General features: G+C 40.0%; 1 protein-coding gene across 1 annotated transcript; it reads right to left on the reverse strand.

Annotated features, from left to right (window-relative positions):
- Nucleotides 1-5,175: 5,175 nt before the first annotated feature.
- Nucleotides 5,176-20,217, reverse strand: PSMD6 (proteasome 26S subunit, non-ATPase 6). Its single transcript, XM_015819396.1, has 8 exons — nt 19,970-20,217; nt 17,505-17,710; nt 15,557-15,702; nt 13,508-13,727; nt 12,936-13,044; nt 12,007-12,175; nt 6,004-6,081; nt 5,176-5,496 (listed from the first exon to the last, which is right to left on the reverse strand). Exons 1-8 carry the CDS (start codon nt 20,112-20,114, stop codon nt 5,400-5,402), a joined length of 1,170 nt encoding a protein of 389 aa, XP_015674882.1. The 5' UTR covers nt 20,115-20,217; the 3' UTR covers nt 5,176-5,399.
- Nucleotides 20,218-20,845: the final 628 nt, after the last annotated feature.

Consider the following 20,845-nt stretch of genomic DNA (forward strand, 5'->3'; position numbering starts at 1 on the left):
TTTTTGGGAGCTTAGTAATGAATGGAGTAATTGTTTTTGAATCTTTTATTGTCTGACAACATTCTCATTGTAAATAATTAAGGAACTTTCAAATTTAATTTATCTTGCAAAATTTGCAGTGACTGGGTTGTTAGAATGATTTTAATTTAAGAGATACGATTTTTATAGACTTCCCTGCTTCTCATTATGACTCCTGCAGTTTTCTTAACCTAAAAAAATAATAATAAAAAAAAAATGTTGCAATGGTGAACAAAGAAATATACAAAAATAATGAAACCCATAATTTTGTACCTTTATTTTGGAATTTCTTGTTCTATTATAAATATTGAAGTATCCCTATTTCAGAAGACATATTTTGTTAATTGATTGTACATATTTAAATATGTATTTTTGCACAGGTCGTTTTTTTTCTTATATCCAATTTTGGTACAATTGAAAATCATCTAGTATTTATTAATTAAAAAAGGAAAAAAAGCAAATACCCTTTTTTTATAATTTGAAGTGGTTCACTGCCAAGCCAATAGCTAACATGCCTACTTTGCATGCCTCGGAGTGGGGAGGAGGACATTCTGTCCCTTGTCTTGAGAGTTGCTACCCACAGATGAAAGTCCTGTGCCCCCCCCCCAGCTTCCCCGATAGTCTTAGCAGCGAGGCGAGGTCACTTCGGGTCAAATGTTGTTGACCTACTCTGGTATATACAGCATAGCTTACAATTGCCTGATTTCCAGAAGACTACGTTTAGTTGTGACACACTGCTCTCTTTTTTTTTCATGTAAGCATTTGTGTGTATGTGTATGTGCACACCTCTGTGCCCACATATGTGCACACAGGTCTGAGTCTTTATATGGTTTAAAAACTAATGGAAAAACTGAAAGTGCCTGATTTATATATCTAGATTTTAAGCTTGGACTGTTCTTTAGACAGCTTCTCCTTTAAAGACTTGAATGTTCTGTTTTAAAAAAAAAAATTGAAAAAAAAAAAGTCGAGCTTGCTTTTCCCACCTCCATGTGACTTTCCACTAATGAGGAAGAGAGGATGCAGAGGAACGAGATAGAATAAAACTCCGGCTGAAACACAGTCCTCGGTTCGTAAACTATGCCCAGGGTTCCGCGCCTGGGTTTCAACAAGCAAATTCAGAGAACCGTAGTTCTGTTGTCATCAGATAGAACTTTTTTTTAAGGATACAGATTGTTGACATTTTGTATTACTGAAAAAAAAAGTTACCTCTCAAAACAATTTTTACGAGCTACCTACACAAGCCACTACCACTGTCCTATACACAATCCTCACCGAAATGAGCAGGAGTTTGGCAGCAGTTCAAATCCCGGTTCATTTCAGTGAAGACTTCCTGGCCCCAGTGAGCTTGTGCTCATTGTGTGATTTTTTTTTCCAACCATTTTCCCGGTAAGTTGTCTTCCGGCAAGAGTTATTATTGCCAAGTATCCTTTTTGTCTCTTTATCTTTTGGGGTTTGGTAATTGTAAAGTGAAGGGGATTGGACTTGAAGATTGTTCTGCTTTCCTTCAGCAGAAAAAAACCTATGTTAAATGCTTTGTGCAAAATACTCTACTTTTTATGAAAGGTGTTTATTATTATTATTTTTTAATGAGCACTACATAATGTCAATGAGAATGTAGGCCATGGAAGCTTCTTGCTTTGGAGTTGAGCCCAGCTCCATAGAGAGGGGGTGGGGGAAAAGCAATCTCCTGTGTAAAATGTGTGAATAGTTTGATAATTTGTATACATATTCAAGAGCATCTGCTCAGAGCTGAACTTTTGTGTTGGCTGCTGTATAGTACATGAACAAATGTCATGGGGTAGAAAAAATTACTTTGGATATTTAAAAGAAGAAAATATATAGTCTATTTGTTTTGTAACAGGTTTCTGTAAATAAAATAATTTATACTATTTATAAAAAAAATGTTGTTCTTTTGCTTCATAACCAGAAAAATAAGCTTGCAGTATAAACAAAATGTGACTTAACCAGGATAATAAAAAAAAAATATTAGGTTGTCTTTATGAGATGCACAATGTTTCTGTTTGAAAGAGTACAGAGAAGAACAACAAAGATGTTCTGGAGGCTAAAACATATAAGGAACGGTTGCTGGAATTGGGTATGTTTACTTTAATGAAGAGAAGGACGAGGGATGACATTATAGCAATATCTTCAGGGGCTGCCACAAAGAAGAGGGAGTCGAGCTATTCTCTAAGGCGCCTGAGGGCAGGACAAGAAGCAACGGATGGAAACTGATCGAGAGAAGCAACCTAGAACTAAGGAGAAACTTCCTGACAGTTAGAACAATTAACCTGTGGAACAACCTGCCTCCAGAAGCGGTGAATGCTCCAACACTGGAAGTCTTTAAGAGACTGGACAGCCATTTGTACAAAATGGTGTAGGGTTTCCTGCCTGAGCAGGGGGTTGGACTAGATGACCTTCAAGGTCCCTTCCAACTTTATTATTATTATTATTACTATTATTATTATTATTAATAATAATAATAATAAACAAAACCTGGACTGAGCTAAGGGATGTGTCATTATTTTTGGTCTGTGAAGAATCCCAGCTGTATTTCTAATCAGGTAGATGTGGGCCTATCTAGAAATTTAGATGCTAAACTTTTGCAAGGTTCTAATGCCTCCTTGACACTTGTAAAGGATTTGTCAATGTTAAGTAAGCAACAGGATAGAGGCTGAGTAGTCTCTTGTCTGCTCTAAACATCAGGACACATCAGTCACCTGTGCTGCATCTAATTGCTATGAAGCTGTTTGGAGAGTAGTAGAACAGGAAAAAAAAACCAACTTCAAATGAATAAATCTATCGTCTCAAATTATAAATTATCATGGAGAACAGGCAGCCTTGCCAAATCATTGGAAATGGACATGGGGAGAACTAACCTATCTTCACTTAACAGGTGTTGAAAATTGAAAATTGTATTCATAATAATAATAATAATAATAATAATAATAATAATAATAATAATAATAATAATAATAATAATAATAATAATAATAATAATAATAATAATAATAATAATGTAATGTTGGAAGGACCTTAGAGGTCTTCTAGTCCAGCACCCCTGCTCAGGCAGGAAACCCTAGATCATTTCAGACAAATGGCTGTCCAGTCTCTTCTTAAAAACTTCCAGTGTTGGAGCATTCACAAATTGCTTTTGTTCAAGACCAGGATAATAAGTGAAACGTCCTTCAGAAAACGGGAATTCGTTGTACCAACTTTTCTCCTGCTTTTTTTCCTGGAGGTCATTTCATAATCCAATGAAAATGCAGTACAAAATATTAAAAGCTCATTATTTTATATAAAAAATTTAATTGACTTAGGAGGACACACTGAGGATGAAATATTGGTTTCTTTCTTCCAATATCTAGCCTTTTCATGTAGTATAGGCACTGTTCCCAAGTACTTTGAAATGAAAATCCAGCAGCCAAATAATGTCCAGGTACCTTCACCATATGTCTCTCCTATAAAAGCATTGCTCTTAAAAATCACTGTGGGAACCTTAGTAAATGCATTTTAGTTGTATGTTCACAACTACCTGGAGATTTTGTCCAATTTAAGGAAAAGCAAAGTATATTAATAGTTAGTTGGTTGGAGGCTATTTCCTTCTAGATGTGTAGTTGATGGCAAAACAAAATAACATTTTTTCCCAATTTTTAAAAAAAACATTTTTAAAATAATTTGATGGATCGATCGTATGATGTGCAAATCTGATCTTTCCTCCATCTTCTGAATGATCAAACTGATCAAATCCAATCCCATCTGCCAATGCCTGTTAAAATTTTCTGGACGAAATTGCAATGAAGAAAATGCATGTTATCAAAAATGTTACCACACTGCGTGGTTAGGACATGTGTCACCGCATGAAGCACTTCACTTAAGCATTTCTAGGTAGCAGAGAATCCACATTCTAGGTAGTGCAAAGAAGCCCACGGAACAGAAGCCAAATCAGTTCATCAGATGCTTGAATGCTGCTACCTGGTGCTAAGTTCTTTTATTGGCCAGGTAGTTTTGTTGGTTGATCCTATCGGAATAGATCAGTACTGAGATCCAAAAGATCTCTGTGCCCTTCTTAGTGATGCATACCTGCAAGATAGCCAATGCATATCCATGCATACTTATACAAATAGGGTATATCTATTTGTAAAGGGCAGTTTGGCCTAATGGTGAGGCACCAGGCTAGAAACCGGGAGACAGAATAATAGTCCCACCTTAAGCATGAAAAACTGGCCGGGTGACCTTGGGCCAGTCACATTCTCTCAACCCAACCCACCTCACAGGACTGTTATGGTGGAGAAAACAGGAGGAGAAAGGAGTATTAGGTACATGTGCGACCTTGGGTTATTTATAAAAGTAATAGAGGTGGGTGTAAAAAAAATACAATAAATATAATTCTCTGACAATAACCCTAGTTCTGTTCTTGGCCTGCTTCCTTGAATGCAAATAAAAGTGATACCAAAAGTCTCTGGCAGCTTCTTAGTTTGAGAAGCAAGACTTGATTACACAATGTTAGAAGTTACTCAAGTCTTAAAACACTTCTCCAAGACTCCTGAGCAATAAGGAAAGGCCTTGCAAACCTGTAATTCCAGTCCCCCCCCCCAAAAAAAGGGGTTGTGGCATCACAAAGAATAGTTGTGTTTTTTCATATGTTCATAAACAATATGGAATTAGGAGTATAATGATGGTTGTATTTAACACAAAAAGAAGCAAAAGAAGATTTATCTTTATTGCAAAAAGGTATTATAATGAAAAATGGGGTTGCAGATCATTAAAAAATGCACATACCTAAGATTACATATGGTATGAAATTGGCTAAGGGGAAAAAAAATCTCATGTTAGATTTTGGGCTTATCCCATAAAGCAAATATTTGAGAACAGATAAAATATCTTTTATCACCTAGCATAAGGTTGACTTGAATAAATGATTGTTGCTATATGAGGCCTGTGAATTTCAGTATCTTTATCTGAAAAATTAATGGAGTATAACACAACAATCTACTAATCCTGCCAATTTGCCAAAGAAGACAAGTGCCCTGCTGGGTCCTGCTTCCATTGTAAGAAAAGTTGCGAAAGATCAGACTCGCATTCTCAAAACACAAAGGCCAAAACAGCTCAGCCTCTGGTTAACAAAAATACTAAGCTTTAAATTAAACTCCATAAACTCGAGAACAAAACAGTCAACCGTACTGTACATTTAATGACAATGATCAGAAAAACATGAATATTCATACAGTTCAGTTGTTTACACAATGAAATAGACTGCAAAAGCCCTAACTACATCATGGTTACATTTTCTTACCTACAGTACAAATTATATAATATAGGGATAATTACTTCCAGAAAAGTTCTGACTGAATGGTGCAATCCTTTTTTTTTACTTTTAAAAATCACATGTTAATTACTCGGGAAAGCTTCTGCACTCTGTTTAACAACAAATCTCCTTTTTTGATGGTTTCTTGGTACTGCCAGTTTTTGCTGTCAGGCCTACAGTAAGAAAACAAGAAGAAAATTTATTGAGAGATTTTTCAAACACCAACTGGCCTTCAAACTGTGATAAGAGAAATCTATGAATAAGACTCCCCTAAAGCATTTTCTTTACAATTATCAGACTTCCCATGCAAGATACACTAAGAAAGGGCAAGGGAATTTGGAACTATATGCTTATTTGAAGTTTGGCCCAGATGAGAAAGTAACTGAAGGTATACCTTAGAACAGAGGTCCCCAACCTTGGCAACTTTTAAGACTTGTGGACTTCAACTCCCAGAATTCCTCAGCCAGCTTGGCTGGCTCAGGAATTCTGGGAGTTGAAGTCCACGAGTCTTAAAGTTGCCACGGTTGGGGACCCCTGCCTTAGAACACAATTTGGCAGGACAGCAACTTCCAATTGGCAAATCTTGTAATGCTACTATTACAATTATTAATAATGACTGTTACTGTCCAAATAATTCCACTTCCTTAAACAATATTCAATAAGAAGCTTGACAGCTATACCTGTTGGTTTCTACGATTTCATTGACTTTGTCTATTTTGCAATGTAGTCTCCCAGCAGCAATAAATCTTGAAAGTTCCCTGTTTGGGGGGCAAAAAAAGAAAAAGATCCTTTTGTACAGTATATTATACTTAGATTGATTATTTCAGGACACCATCTCAACAACCCCACTGCAAAGTCCCTTTATAGCAGCACACAGCTGAAGTGTCTGATAGTTTAGGACAGGGGCAGGCAACCTTGGCTCTTTTATGACTCGTGGACTTCAACTCCCAGAATTCCTGAGCCAGCGTGGCTCAGCTTGGAAACCTCTCCCTTTCCCCTCAGCATGGCTGGCTCAGGAATTCTGGGAGTTGAAGTCCACGAGTCATAAAAGAGCCAAGGTTGCCTACCCCTGGTTTAGGACCCATCTAAAGCCTACCTCTTCCTCCTAGAAAGACTGGGAGGAGAGGAAGCCTGCCATGTTGACCTAGTGCAGCCAATGTTAATACCGTGCAGTCAACAGTCTCTCTTCCTCCTCAAAGACATGTCAGAATATGCTCAAAGCTGCAGCTAGGGCGTAATTAAATGCTGCTCTGCTGATTGTTTATAGCTTTGAAACATAAGACCTGCAATTAGCAAACCACATGGGAATGAAAATTGCTTAGTGGCAGCACAGAGTCCCTGTTCAGTTTTTGCTGCTTAACCTGTGAATGTTCAGTAGTGAGCTACCCTTTTAAAAATAAAGGGCTCCATTGACCACTACTGGTTATGCATAGCACAGTGACAAATGTAACAGCATGTTATAATAAGATTTACCCACAGTGGCTTTTAACCTCGATTTTGTTTTTCATAAGCAAGGAACATACCAACAGGCCCTTTACTGGATAACCATAGGAGGATGCTAACCAATGAAAGCTTGAAAATGTAAAACAGCACTCTGATCTGGGACTAGTAGTTCAAAGGAAGCCAGAACAATTAACTTCAGAGTGGGCTGTATACATTCCTATAGCCTTTGATTAACCAAATAAACCAATCTCCTATGCAACATATTGTAAAAGCTATAATTTGAATAGATGGTCACCTCTGCTTGTATCCTACAAAAGGTACTGTACTGCAAATATTTTAGAGGACATTTCTGATTGTCTAGGTCAGGCATGTCAAACTCGTGACGTTGCGTGACATCACGGAGCTTTTTCGCCATTGCCAGCAATGGAGTGGGCGCGGCTCCGGTATGATGAAACCGGCCCACGGGCCAGCAGTTTGACACCCCTGGTCTAGGTAATCTCAGATCCCATATTCAGGTGGATTAGTCTCACACACATTCCTTTCTCTCCCACAAGTATGTAAGTTTTCTCTAGAGCAGGGGTCTTCAAACGTGGCCCTTTTATGACTTGTGGACTTCAACTCCCAGAATTCCTCAGCCAGCGTGCCTGGCCAAGTTTGAAGAGCCCTGCTCTAGAGCTACTAGATTTATCAAGTAGTGTCTTCTGACTCGTGAGCTACAGCAGACCCCCTCATAGCTTTGGTTAACAGTGAAACAATAGGATCCTATCTGTTTTGTTAATCCCCTGCTATTCTTAGTATGCTGAAGATATCTAGATTATCACCCTTTGCAACCTCCTCTACATGGTAATAGAGTTGGAGACAATTTTCATGACTTTATCTCTTCTCTTTCTGCAACAACTGTGAGTGCTATCAAATCCTTTAAAACCTTTAAATCAATGAAAATCAGCTTATATATCCTACCTAGTTAGCTTAAAAATTCTATGATTCTAATAGCACTTTTTATTCTGGAGAACAATGAAACACTTCCCTTCAACGAACACAAATCACAGATCCATCACCACAGCCGCTATGTCTTTAGGACAGCCCTCTCACACTCAAAAGTCAGTAGAAAACCATTCTTTTTAAAAAACAAAAAACTTGGCGATGATTTCCCATAACCCAAATTGAAACTCATCTTCTTACAAAGAGGTGATTAGCTTCTGCTTCAACTACAGCCTTTACAAAATAGCAGATGAGAGCTATTAGGACTCTTCTTTTTTGCAAAACCACCTTAGCTTTTGACCGCGATAATGATTTTAGATATTTTTAATATCTCCTAGGCCAGTGATGGCGAACCTTTTAGAGACTGAGTGCCCCAAAACTGGGCCCGTCCCCACTCCACCCGTCCCGCCCCCGTCCCACCACCACCCCACCTGCCTACAGGGCCACTCACCACCTCCAGGGCCCGCCGATCACCCAGCAGCACCATGGCAGCCACTCCCTTTGCCCGCGCCCCGCAGCATCAACTGTGCGTGATGGGGCGTGAGGACAGAGTCTTGTCTACGCTGCCTGGCTGCCATGTCCTTAACTGCACTGCTCCCCGTGGGTCATGCTCGGGGGCGACCCTTCTCCAGGAGGGCTGCTGGTGAGGAGGGTGTCACGGGGGGAAGCAAGGCTAGGGCAACGGCACGTGTGCCCACAGAAAGGGCTCCGAGCGCCACCTCTGGCACCTGTGCCATAGGTTCGCCACCACTGTCCTAGGCTATATATTTATTTCATTGTTTTATAGTGTTTAGCTTCTAATCTATTTAAAAAATAGTTATTGCAAGGATGTAAGATTTATGGCCAATTTACCTGATTTTTTTTGCCCCAAATTAAGGAAAGCAAACCGCTTCTATTTCCATTCATAAAGCGTAACTCCCCACTCCCACCTCCATTAGCTTTCTGCAGTCTGAGTTGGTCTATCAAGAGCTGCTCACCACTGAGTGAAACGGAATTTTAAATAATTTGCTGGAGATCTTAAAAATTTCCTCTTCTTAAATCTAACTGGCCACAATGAACTTAGATTAAACATGTAGCTACTAGCTTTCATAAAGATACTTTTCAAAACTGCTGGCCTGTGGGCCGGTTGCATCATGTGGAGGCTGTGCCCTCCCCAGCTCCGGCAGAAAAAGTCACGATATTACGTGATGCGGCGAGCTTGACACCCGTGTCCTAAACAGTTACATTTCTGGATTACCCTATCCATTAGCTAATGCCCAATCCTTACTACTTTTATTTTATTTTTTCATGGTTTGTGTTCCACTGATGACACTATATTTATTAATCGCATGTTGAAACTTCCTATTCCTGGCCTCCATGAAAATGTATGTCACATGAAAGCCACAGAGAAGAAATGTCCTGCCATCAAAAAATGAAACAGGTCTTTCCTCTCTTCTATAACTTGTTAATGAAGTTACATTTCAATCAGGTTTCTTTTGTAAATGATTCAACATTCTGACATCAGGCACTGACTGGCTCTACCAATAAAAAGAAGCACATGGTTCCACCATGGACAGAATCCAACCACTGAAAGTAACCTCGGCATCTTCATTATGAACCTCTTCAACTAAATTACATTAATCCGTAACTATTTAGAACTTTAGTAAACAAAAACCAGGCACTTATTACCATCTTTGGTGGGCATGCTCTAAAGCCAAAAGATCCTGGTTAAGAATACATACATGGTTAGAGAAAATGATTAAAAAAACATATCGATTTTAAGCCAGAATTATTTTTGTTAGGCATAATTGTAGGAAATTATGAGAAAGAGTGTATATATTTAATTTTACATATATTAACTGCGGCAAGAATTGTATTCGCTCAACATTGGAAAAATGAAGATTTACCAACAAATGAAGAGTTAATTAAAAAAAATCTTAAGAGTGTGCAGAAATGGATAGATTGACATTGAAAATGAAAGAGAAAAAAGATTCAGTTTATTTTAGAACATGGGATACTTTTTATCATTGGCTAGAAAAACGAGGTAGAGAGGAACTTAATATGTATTAAGTTAAATGTTGGAACCCAGACAATATGTTGCTGATAAAATATTAAGCACGTGTGATTATAAAAAATAAATATATAAATTGATTGCCATCTTCCATTTCAACCTGGACATATCACAAAAATGCAGAGGTGAATATTTTTAAATGATACTTACTGATCTATGAACTCTACACAGACTCCAAAAGCATCTGCCATGTAACCAAGTGTGAGTGACCGGTAAGATTCCAGAAGCTGACTGTAGGCGTGGATTCTCATTTCCCGAACATAGTAACGATAATGCGGTGCAAACAGCCAATCTTTCTTCATCTCTTGTTCTACACTGGCTGAAAGACACAGAAAGACAACGTGCAAAGGTGGAAATGCCTTACAGAAGTAGTTGCATGCAAATATGATTTAATGTAACACCCACCCACCCCCAAGGATTATTTCTCCTTGGCTCTTTTATGACTTGTGGACTTCAAGTCCCAGAATTTCTGAGCCAGTCCACGAGTCATAAAAGAGCCAAGGTTGCCTACCCCTGTCCTAGGAAAAATGCATCCTTCTCTGTACTCTCAGACTGAAGGTTAGTAATACAACACCTGCAACTTCACCAGTGCCTGCTGACCTTTAAACTTTTAGAAAATAATATTAAGTGATTAAAAAAAAATCCTAAAGTGATTTCTCTATTATTGCATGAGATCTGGGACACTTGGTAGATGTTTGAATGTTCTAGATAAAACCATGCCAACTTCCTGAAAAGACTGCTGTCCTCTGCTCTTTCAAAAGTTTCAAAAGGATACAGCTACAGTGGATATATAAAAAAGCTACACTCCTCTGTTAAAATGCCAGGTTTTTGAGATGTAAAAAAAATCAGACCAAGATAAATCGATTTTTCCCACTTTAATATAACATATAAGATTGTACCATTCAATTGAAAAAAAAACTGAAATGTGTTTTTTTTGGGGGGGGGAGAGAATAAATAAGATTTGCAATAATGTGATTGCATATGTGTGCACACCCTCTTATAAGTAGGGATGTGGCTGTCCTTAACCAATCATGTCCAAACTGACGATGCCATCCATTAAAGTGATTCTGATCAAGCCCATATAAAGTTTAGCTGGCCTACTACGATTTTTCTAAAAAGAGCTTACAAATGGATCCCACTGTTGGAAGGTATCATCAGTCAGGAGAAGGGTTGAAAATTTTTTTCCAAGGCACTGGATATAACATGGAACACAGTGAAGATAGTCAGCATTAAGTGGGGAAAATATAGCACAATTGACATTACCAAAAAAGTGGATATCCCCCCCAAAAAAAATCAATGAAAAAAAAGAAAACTGATCTGAGAGGCTGTCAATAAGCTTTGAGCAACATTAAAGGAGCTGGGAAGTGCTGGTAGTGTACTAAATGTGTCAACAATCTCCCGTATTCTTCATTGCTGGCTGAGGAATTCTGGGAGTTGAAGTCCACAAGTCATAAAAGGGCCAAGTTTGAAGACCCCCCTGCAATAGATTTAAGTGTTCACGCCCCTTTAGGAATTCACAGAAAAGCAGAAAGCTAAACTATTTCTTACCCAGCGACTGGAAGAAAACCGAATACCGACATTCGTAGAGTGAAAAAAGATACTGCCGCACTTTGGGTAAACTGTGCAATACTTCCAGAATCTCAGCTCCTTTGATAACCTAAAGCAGGTCAAAGGAGAAAAAAAAAAAAAAAGGAGCAGAAATCAGAGCAGAGCTNTTAAGAATACATACATGGTTAGAGAAAATGATTAAAAAAACATATCGATTTTAAGCCAGAATTATTTTTGTTAGGCATAATTGTAGGAAATTATGAGAAAGAGTGTATATATTTAATTTTACATATATTAACTGCGGCAAGAATTGTATTCGCTCAACATTGGAAAAATGAAGATTTACCAACAAATGAAGAGTTAATTTTAAAAAATCTTGTGCAGTGTGTAGAAATGGATAGATTGACATTGAAAATGAAAGAGAAAAAAGATTCAGTTTATTTTAGAACATGGGATACTTTTTATCATTGGCTAGAAAAATGAGGTAGAGAGGAACTTAATATGTATTAAGTTAAATGTTGGAACCCAGACAATATGTTGCTGATAAAATATTAAGCACGTGTGATTATAAAAAATAAATATATAAATTGATTGCCATCTTCCATTTCAACCTGGACATATCACAAAAATGCAGAGGTGAATATTTTTAAATGATACTTACTGATCTATGAACTCTACACAGACTCCAAAAGCATCTGCCATGTAACCAAGTGTGAGTGACCGGTAAGATTCTAGAAGCTGACTGTAGGCGTGGATTCTCATTTCCCGAACATAGTAACGATAATGTGGTGCAAACAGCCAATCTTTCTTCATCTCTTGTTCTACACTGGCTGAAAGACACAGAAAGACAGCGTGCAAAGGTGGAAATGCCTTACAGAAGTAGTTGCATGCAAATATGATTTAATGTAACCCCTCAAGGATTATTTCTCCTAGGACAGGGGTAGGCAACCTTGGCTCTTTTATGACTCGTGGACTTCAACTCCCAGAATTCCTGAGCCAGCCAGGAATAACGTGATTGCATATGTGTGCACACCCTCTTATAAGTAGGGATGTGGCTGTCCTCAGAATTAACCAATCACGTCCAAACTGACGATGCCATCCATTAAAGTGATTCTGATCAAGCCCATATAAAGTTTAGCTGGCCTACTACGATTTTTCTAAAAAGAGCTTACAAATGGATCCCACTGTTGGAAGGTATCATCAGTCAGGAGAAGGGTTGAAAAATTTTTCCAAGGCACTGGATATACGGTAACATGGAACACAGTGAAGATAGCATTAAGTGGGGAAAATATAGCACAATTGACATTACCAAAAAAGTGGATATCCCCCCCCCAAACCGATGAAAAAAAGGAAAACTGATCTGAGAGGCTGTCAATAAGCTTTGAGCAACATTAAAGGAGCTGGGAAGTGCTGGTAGTGTACTAAATGTGCCAACAATCTCCCGTATTCTTCATTGCTGGCTGAGGAATTCTGGGAGTTGAAGTCCACGAGTCATAAAAGGGCCAAGTCTGAAGACCCCCTGCCATAGATTTAAGTGTTCACGCCCCTTTGGGAATTCACAGGAAAGCAGAAAGCTAAACTATTTCTTACCCAGCGACTGGAAGAAAACCGAATACCGACATTCGTAGAGTGAAAAAAGATACTGCCGCACTTTGGGTAAACTGTGCAACACTTCCAGAATCTCAGCTCCTTTGATAACCTAAAGCAGGTCAAAGGAGAAAAAAAAAAAAAAAAGGAGCAGAAATCAGAGCAGAGCCATAAGGGAACACAAGCTTCGCGGCTTCTCTATGCTACTAACACAGTGGTTCTCAACCTTTTTAATGCCGCCGTAAGTCGAGGACTAAACCGGTCATAAGTCGAGGACTAAACCGGTTGTAAGTCGAGGACTACCCAACTGGTCGTAAGTCGAGGACTTTCCCTGTCCGTGAGCACCGCGCATGCGTTCTGCCCCCTGCGCCGGCCGAGGCGTAGCTGGCAAGCAGCAGAGACCGAGCAGGCCGACCACCAGCTGGCCCAGCTCAAGGGAGGTAAGGCACCCGCCGGAAAAGGGGAAAAAAAATGGCGGACAGCCTTGCTTGGCGACCGTGAAATGGTCGATCGACCCCAAATGGGGTCGCGACCCATAGGTTGAGAACCGCTGTTTAACTAACAGTTTGCCCTACCTTCTCTCTTAGGTCCGGCCTTTCTAATGCAATCATGCTGACGTAAACTGTGTATGTGACAAAGGTTTTGTAATCCATAAGTTCGTAAGATGTAAATGTTGAGACGGTATCCAGGAAGAGTTCGGCTGCCTGCTTGAAGTCCCGAATGGCCACACAGTAAAGGCCTTGGTAGACTTTGAGCCGATTCCGCCGATCCCAGTCTCCTCCTTCTTCTATAAGACTTTCAAAGAAAACAGAAACACCCCCTTTAAATCTGCAGCCCACATTACATCTGAAATACTGAGTAAATAAATACAGGTAGTCCTCGACTTACAACAGTTCATTTAGTGACCATTCAAAGTTACAACGGCACTGGGGAAAAAAAATGACATGACTTTTTTTCACACATAGGACCGTTGCAGCGTGCCCATCAGGTGATCCAAAATTCAGAGGCTCGGCAACCAACTCATATTTACAACGGTTGAACTGTCTTGGGGGGGGCATGTGATCCCCTTTTGCGACCTTCTAACAAACCAAAGTCGGGGGGGCAGATTCACTTGACCAACCGTGTTACTAACTTAACAGCTGCGGTGATTGGCTTGACATCTCTGGCAAGAAAGGTCGTAAAAATGGGGCAAAACTCAGCTAACCCATGTCTCACTTAGCAAAAGAAAATTGGCGCTCAATTGTGGTCGTAAAGACAGAAAACACAATTCTGCTGCAGGAAACATGACACGTCTATAATCTGTGCATTCTGACACGTAACTCTTTTGCTTCTACTCAAGAGTGAAGGTTATGGTTATTCGCTCAGTAACAAGCTCCCAGTTCAGGGGTGGGCAACCTTGGCTCTTTTATGACGTGTGGACTTCAACTCCCAGAATTCCTGAGCTGGAAACCTCTCCCTTTCCCCTCAGCATGGCTGGCTCAGGAATTCTGGGAGTTGAAGTCCACGAGTCATAAAAGAGCCAAGGTTTCCCCACCCCTGTCCCAGTTGAAGCACTTTCTTCTCACAGGCTGCTGTGAGAAGAAAGTGCTTTTAAGGAAGGGGTTTTTAAGGAAGCTTTTAAGGAAGGGGAATAAAGCAACCTATTTCTGCTACGCCTGCCAACCAAAGGATGACCTGTCAGCTATAATGGCACACCACACAAGCAATCGGAGTTAAAAGTAGTTTTTCAAAGCTGTTTCCAGAATACAAGTAATCCTCAATTTACAACCAGTCGCTTAGCAACCGAAATTACAATAGACCTCCCTAAAAAAGGGACTTATAACCCGGATTCAAAGTTCTGGAGTTTGCCCCTATCCTACCCCCAGTAAGACAATCACATTTTGGGCACTCAGCAGCTAGTGTGCATTTATGCCCCTTTGCAGTGTCCAATGGTCATGTGACCCCGATTTACTTTTCCCCCCCCAGAAACCGCTGTTTACTTCTGGTTTCCAGCAAAAAAAAAAAAAGATCTATAGTGAACAATGGGTTCGCTTAATGCTTGCTGAGTTCACTTAACAACTGTTGCAAAAAAAAAAAGGCATAAAATTGGACGAGATCGTGTGATCATCACAAATTACGACCAAAACTTTAGGCTCAGTTATGATCGTAAGTCAAGGATTTACCTGTAGGAAAAAATGGGGTAGAGGCATTATTAATGAAAAAATTAACAACCGTCCAAAGAGTACACCACTTTATGAATATTTTAAAATAACCTAATTACGTATGAGCAGGTTGTACATGTCTGCTACTCGTTATGTTTAATTAAAAATGAACAAACCCTAATAAACCCACAAAATAACATTCTTCAGATACAAGACGCATTTCAGTTTTTAAAAGTAAAGCTGCCCTTCCTAATCATCCTATACTAGATTTCATTCCCCCCCCCCAAAAAATCTTAATTTTTAAATGATAAATTGCATTTTTCAGCATTTCTGACGTTTTTTTTCACTGATTTGGCATTTCTGAAGGTCAGCCTTTGTGTGACATAAAGGCTCATTCGCTTGCAATCAGACGACCTTACAATTATGTTGAGATGCCCTAGATAAGAGCTTCTCCAGATTCTCTCATTCTAAGAGAAACGATACCTTTTGGCCTTTTCAGTGTTCCGTGTAATAAGGTCATTGTCCATATAAAACAAGCCGATTCGCAACAAGTAGAAGACAATGTCCAGACGATGTCCTAGAGCAACAGTTTTGTCATATGTCTTCCGAAAGGCAGTTAGAGCAGCTTCCTAAAGAAAACACGGTAAGGACAGACAAGAAAAATGGGCATAACTACATACAGCAATAGCACTTAGACTTACATACCGCTTCACAGAGCTTTTACAGCCCTCTCTAAGCGGTTTACAGAGTCAGCCTATTGTCTCCCAACAATCTGGGTCCTCGTTTTACCGACCTTGGAAAGATGGAAGGCTGAGTCAACCTTGAGCCAGTGAGAATCAAACTGCTGGCAGTTGGCAGTATTAGCCTGCAATACTGCATTCTAACCATTGTGCCACCAGGGCTCAAATGCAACTTGTCCTAGGGGCACCAAACATGTTTTATACCAGGGGTGTCAAACTCGCAATGTCACGTGACATGTGACGTATCGTGACTTTTTTTCCATTGCTGGCAATGGGTTGAGCAGGGTTTCGCCATGATGCATCCGGCCCGCGGGCTGGCAGTTTGACACCCCTGTCTTATACTGTCATAGAGGTATCGCTCACTGCTTGAATTGTAATTGATCAACACTATCCCCTCAAATTAAAAAGAACAATTTTCCCAATTCAATCTTTATGCTTATGTTTTGAATAAAAGGTCAAATTTCCAGTCGTTCATGTTACTAGAATTATCCCCTACCCATTTCAGAAAACCCAAAAGGAAGGTACAGAGCTACACAACAAAAATTACTACCTGTGCCCTTAACTGTAAAGCAGGCAAAAGTTTCCTTCTCTAGAGTGTACAGTAAGAAAACACTAGGCGAGCAGAGTGGACTTGAAAGACAAGAAGGTTCAGTAGCTAGAACAAGAAAACAAGTGGGTTTTTGAGCCCAGTTGAAAGTCATATACCAGCTTAGGAAGCCAACTAGACTGTGACCTGGGAACTGCAGCAGGTGTTTCTGCAACATCTCACAATCACAGAGTAGGATGGATTACTTAGGTTAAAGACCGCAATCCCTTCCTCAGTGCAGGAATCCAATTTAAAGCATCCCAGGCATATCGTTCAAATTTTGTTCACTTCCCATTGAAATAGCATTAACGGTCTCTCTTTCTTCACCCACAGGAATGAGGTTAAAAGAAAAAAAAATCCATACATAACTATCATCAAGCTTTACTTATTACTACATTTTCACTTTATTTAATACCAGAAGGTGTCCAAATTCCTCCAAACCTGACATTTAAAGTAACAATCTAGTTAAAAGGAAGACAAAATATATGTATTTTGGGTCTAGTTAGCTAAATTACGAGTATCAGGTTACCAGCCAATTCCCTCCACATAGTATAACAAGTATTTCCTCTGAAACAAAACTCTTAAGCAAAGAGGTAGGGAATCTATAGCCTTTCAGAATAACTCAGCAATCCAATGAGAATCTGTGAGAAGATACTATCTGACACATAGCATTTTCACTGAACTTCCTAATATAACCCAAAGTCATTTTATTGTATTTTATAACATACTGTTATCGCTTCCATATATAATAGCAGCTTCTGAAACCATTATAAACAAGTTGTTTGGTATTAGATATAGTGAGTGGGATTCCCAGAAACTACTAAGCAATAGTACTAAATTGTAATTTTTTTTAATGTGGCTGAAGAAAATCATGAAATATAGGATTAGAGACTAATCCTACTAACTTTAACTAAATGTAAAACAAATCAAGTGTAGGTTTTGTTCTATTCGTTTTTTGGACTGTGGCCCCAGCATAACATTCAAAAGCCAGGCACGGCCCTCAGTTTCAAGGCAGTTAATGCTTATTTCCAATATGGATATCACTAAAGGAAAACCCGGGTTTCAATCATTAGGCAATTTGTGAAATCTGAACACTTCAACTTACCTTGTCGCCAATTCGGCAGAGATACTCAGCTTTGGCCATCATGGCATCACGGATTTCGCTTTCTCCCAGGTTCTTCTCTGCATCCTCCAATTCATCCTCCAGGCGTTTCAGCTCTTCCTCATTGGCTTTCTTCATCTTATTCAACAAATCTGTCTCTACCGGCCAGTCAAGGGATTTGCAGAGGCTTTCATAATATGGGGCCATATCTGAGAAGAGAATCACCAGAAAAGATACGATAAAAAAAAATCATATCCTCAAGGAGAACGAGAGTAACAAAAACAAACAAAAAGGAAATGAAGTAAGCATTGTATCCAGCTGCATACGGTTGCCAGAAAGGGCCAGTGGAAAGCCCTGATTAGCCTGAGATGCTTCAAATCTGTGTGATTGTGACTAGAGACTCCGTAAGCTTGCTTTTTCCAAGGGATAAAAAGTACTCCCTGGAGGTACATCTAACAACTTGAAGTTTTTCTATTACCTCTTATTGCATGTGTAAAGCAGGGAGACACCCTCACAAAATTAAAAAAAGATTTCTTTTGTGTCACCATGCATGTCATCAAGAGGACAATTCATGAAGAAAGTGAACTAAATAATAAGAGCAAAGGAATATACACACAATAGTTTCCTCAAGATGACGGTGTGGAAGAGCACATGATAAATGCCAAGGAAAAGAAAGCAATGAACTCAAAAACAGAGGAGATAATTATATGAACTATTTGCTGCAATACATAAATCTGAGCAATAGGCATTCAACAGCTGCAGAGTGAGGAAATTAATGTAATAAATCATGCTGATATTTATTGCCAAAAGGTAGTCAGAAGGGAAACTGGTATATAAGTATTCATGCATCTTCTTATGAAGAAAAACAATGAGGTAAGGAATAAAATTGGATCTAAAAACCAAAGACAAAAGTCAAAACGCTAGCAATGTGTTGAAAATAAAATAATGCACTTAAAAAAATAAATGCAAAACCATGCCTGTAAGGGGGGGAAAAGTGCTCAAGAACAGAATGAGAGCTCTACATGCCCTGGTCATAGCATCTGCACAAACGTTCCGGGAATTACCTATCTGAATACAAGCTGAATAACCATCAGCAGTGTGACATGGCTACTAAGACGATGATTGCCCTTAAGTATCTATAGCAGAAGTATATTTTCCCTATCCTGGAAAGCAGCCATTTTACTTTGCCCTGTTCAGACCCCATCTCCAGTATCATATACATAAATACTGGTATATAGTATACATATATATTATGCATATATACACACATATGTATATGTATGGACATGTACAGGTGTGCATACACATATATATGCACACACATGTACATGTGCATAGATATACTGTACATGTGTATACATACACACATATGTAATGTATATATACATATATATACATATATATATACACACATACACATATATGTATGCACATGTACGTGTGTGTATATATACACACCTACATGTGCATACATATACATGTAGATGTGTGTGTGTATATATATATGTGTGTGTGTGTGTATGTGTATATGTATGTATATATGTGTGTGTGCCTATGTGTGTTTGTGTGTGTGTGTGTGTGTGTGTATCTTCTTTTGAGAGCGGGCATCAGAATTTCATTTTTTAATGTGTGCCAGTGTGTTCACAGAAATAAATGACAATGACGGTTGTCTTATCTTACATCCAGTTCTTGGCATTGCATTTGCAGAAGGACTCAGAGAAGCCAAGTGCAGGAAAGGCAGTAAGGATGTTGAGGGGACTGGAAACCGAGGTCTTAACAGAAAAGACTGAGGCAACATTAAGAAAAGCCAAGGGGGGAGATAGGTGGTTACATTTTTTTTCCAAGCACCCAAAGCCATGTTACACAGAATAAGGACGCAGTTTGTTCCTTATGATCCCAGAGAGACCAAAACTAGCAGGTACAATTCTGAGACACAGAATGGCAGGTTTGGCAGCAGAGAAGGGCGGTCCATTTCCACTCGTGGGATAGATGGGTTCAAGCAGAGAGACTAGATAGAAGATAGTTCCCGGGGAGCGACGTTTCCACGTAGCACAACTTCCCATACCTCTGAGCATGTACAGAAATCTCCCCACTCCCCCTTACTCAGCAAGGGATTAAGCCAGAGGCTTTCCAAACTGCGAAAGGTGTGCCACAAATCCATCCTTTTGATCTTTAAGAAACTTTTAAGCTTCTCTTTGAGGTTTACTTAAAGAGGGGTTTCCCCCTTGTTCATTCTGGCCTTTGGATCGCCAAAGGTTGCCCTAAATCAGGGGTAGGCAAGCTTGGCTCTTTTATGACTCGTGGACTTCAACTCCCAGAATTCCTGAGCCAGCCATGCTGGCTCAGGAATTCTGGGAGTTGAAGTCCACGAGTCATAAAAGAGCCAAGGTTGCCTACCCCTGCCCTAAATGGACGCGAGCGGGCAAAACCTCCAGGAAGCCAAACGCCGGTCTCCCCCGTTTTCTTACCGTGCTGACGGATGGCGGCCATGAGCTCCTGGCGCACGGCGGGGTCCGGGCTTTGCGGCTGCAGGCTCAGCAGGAAGCGGAGCTGGGCGATCCGGAGGTCGGGGTTCTTAGGGAGGCCCTCCTCTTCCAGGTTTTCCAGCGGCATCCCGGCGAGGAAGGAAGGCGAGCGCGAGAGAGAGAAAGGCCGGTCGCTGACAGGCACGGAAGAGAAGCCAAATAGCCAGCGAGCAGCGAAGAAGAGACTACAGAGTGACTCAGCCCGCCACCCGGAAACGGAAGGAACGGTCCCGGAGGCCGCTTCCGACATCCGCCTGGGCGCGACCAAGAGTTACAGTCGCCGCGGCGTTATCCGCCTCTTCCGGTTGTCCAGCCTCGCGTGCCCCATGTGCGTGGTTTGCGACGGCTGGAAGGGAGGGAAAAAGGGTTAAAAGGGATGCGGCCCTCGTAAGGCACGAGCAGACACGATATACGAGAGAATGCGTGGCTTCGAGCACAAAGGGTTTAGTTTCCAAATGGCTTTAAAGCGTCTCCCGCAAAATGTTACTTGTATCTGGGGGGCTAATTGCAAAGCACGAAGGGGGAAAAGAACTGCTCGTCGTCCTTTTCTCCCTTTTTGCTCCATCCAATTTAATATCTACCCTGGTGGTTCCCTGGATGTAGGAGGAGAAGGAAATGATCGCTCCAACACTGGAAGTTTTTAAGAAGAGACTGGACAGCCATTTGTCCGAAATGGTATAGGGTTTCCTGCCTGAGCAGGGGGTTGGACTAGATGACCTTCAAGGTCCCTTCCAACTTTACTATTATTATTATTATTATTATTATTATTATTATTATTATTATTATTATTATTATTATTATTATTATTATTATTATTAT

The sequence above is a fragment of the Protobothrops mucrosquamatus genome, unplaced genomic scaffold (assembly GCF_001527695.2).
Source record: "Protobothrops mucrosquamatus isolate PMUCROS unplaced genomic scaffold, P.Mucros_1.0 scaffold914, whole genome shotgun sequence".
In the NCBI taxonomy this organism is placed as follows: Eukaryota; Metazoa; Chordata; class Lepidosauria; order Squamata; family Viperidae; genus Protobothrops; species Protobothrops mucrosquamatus.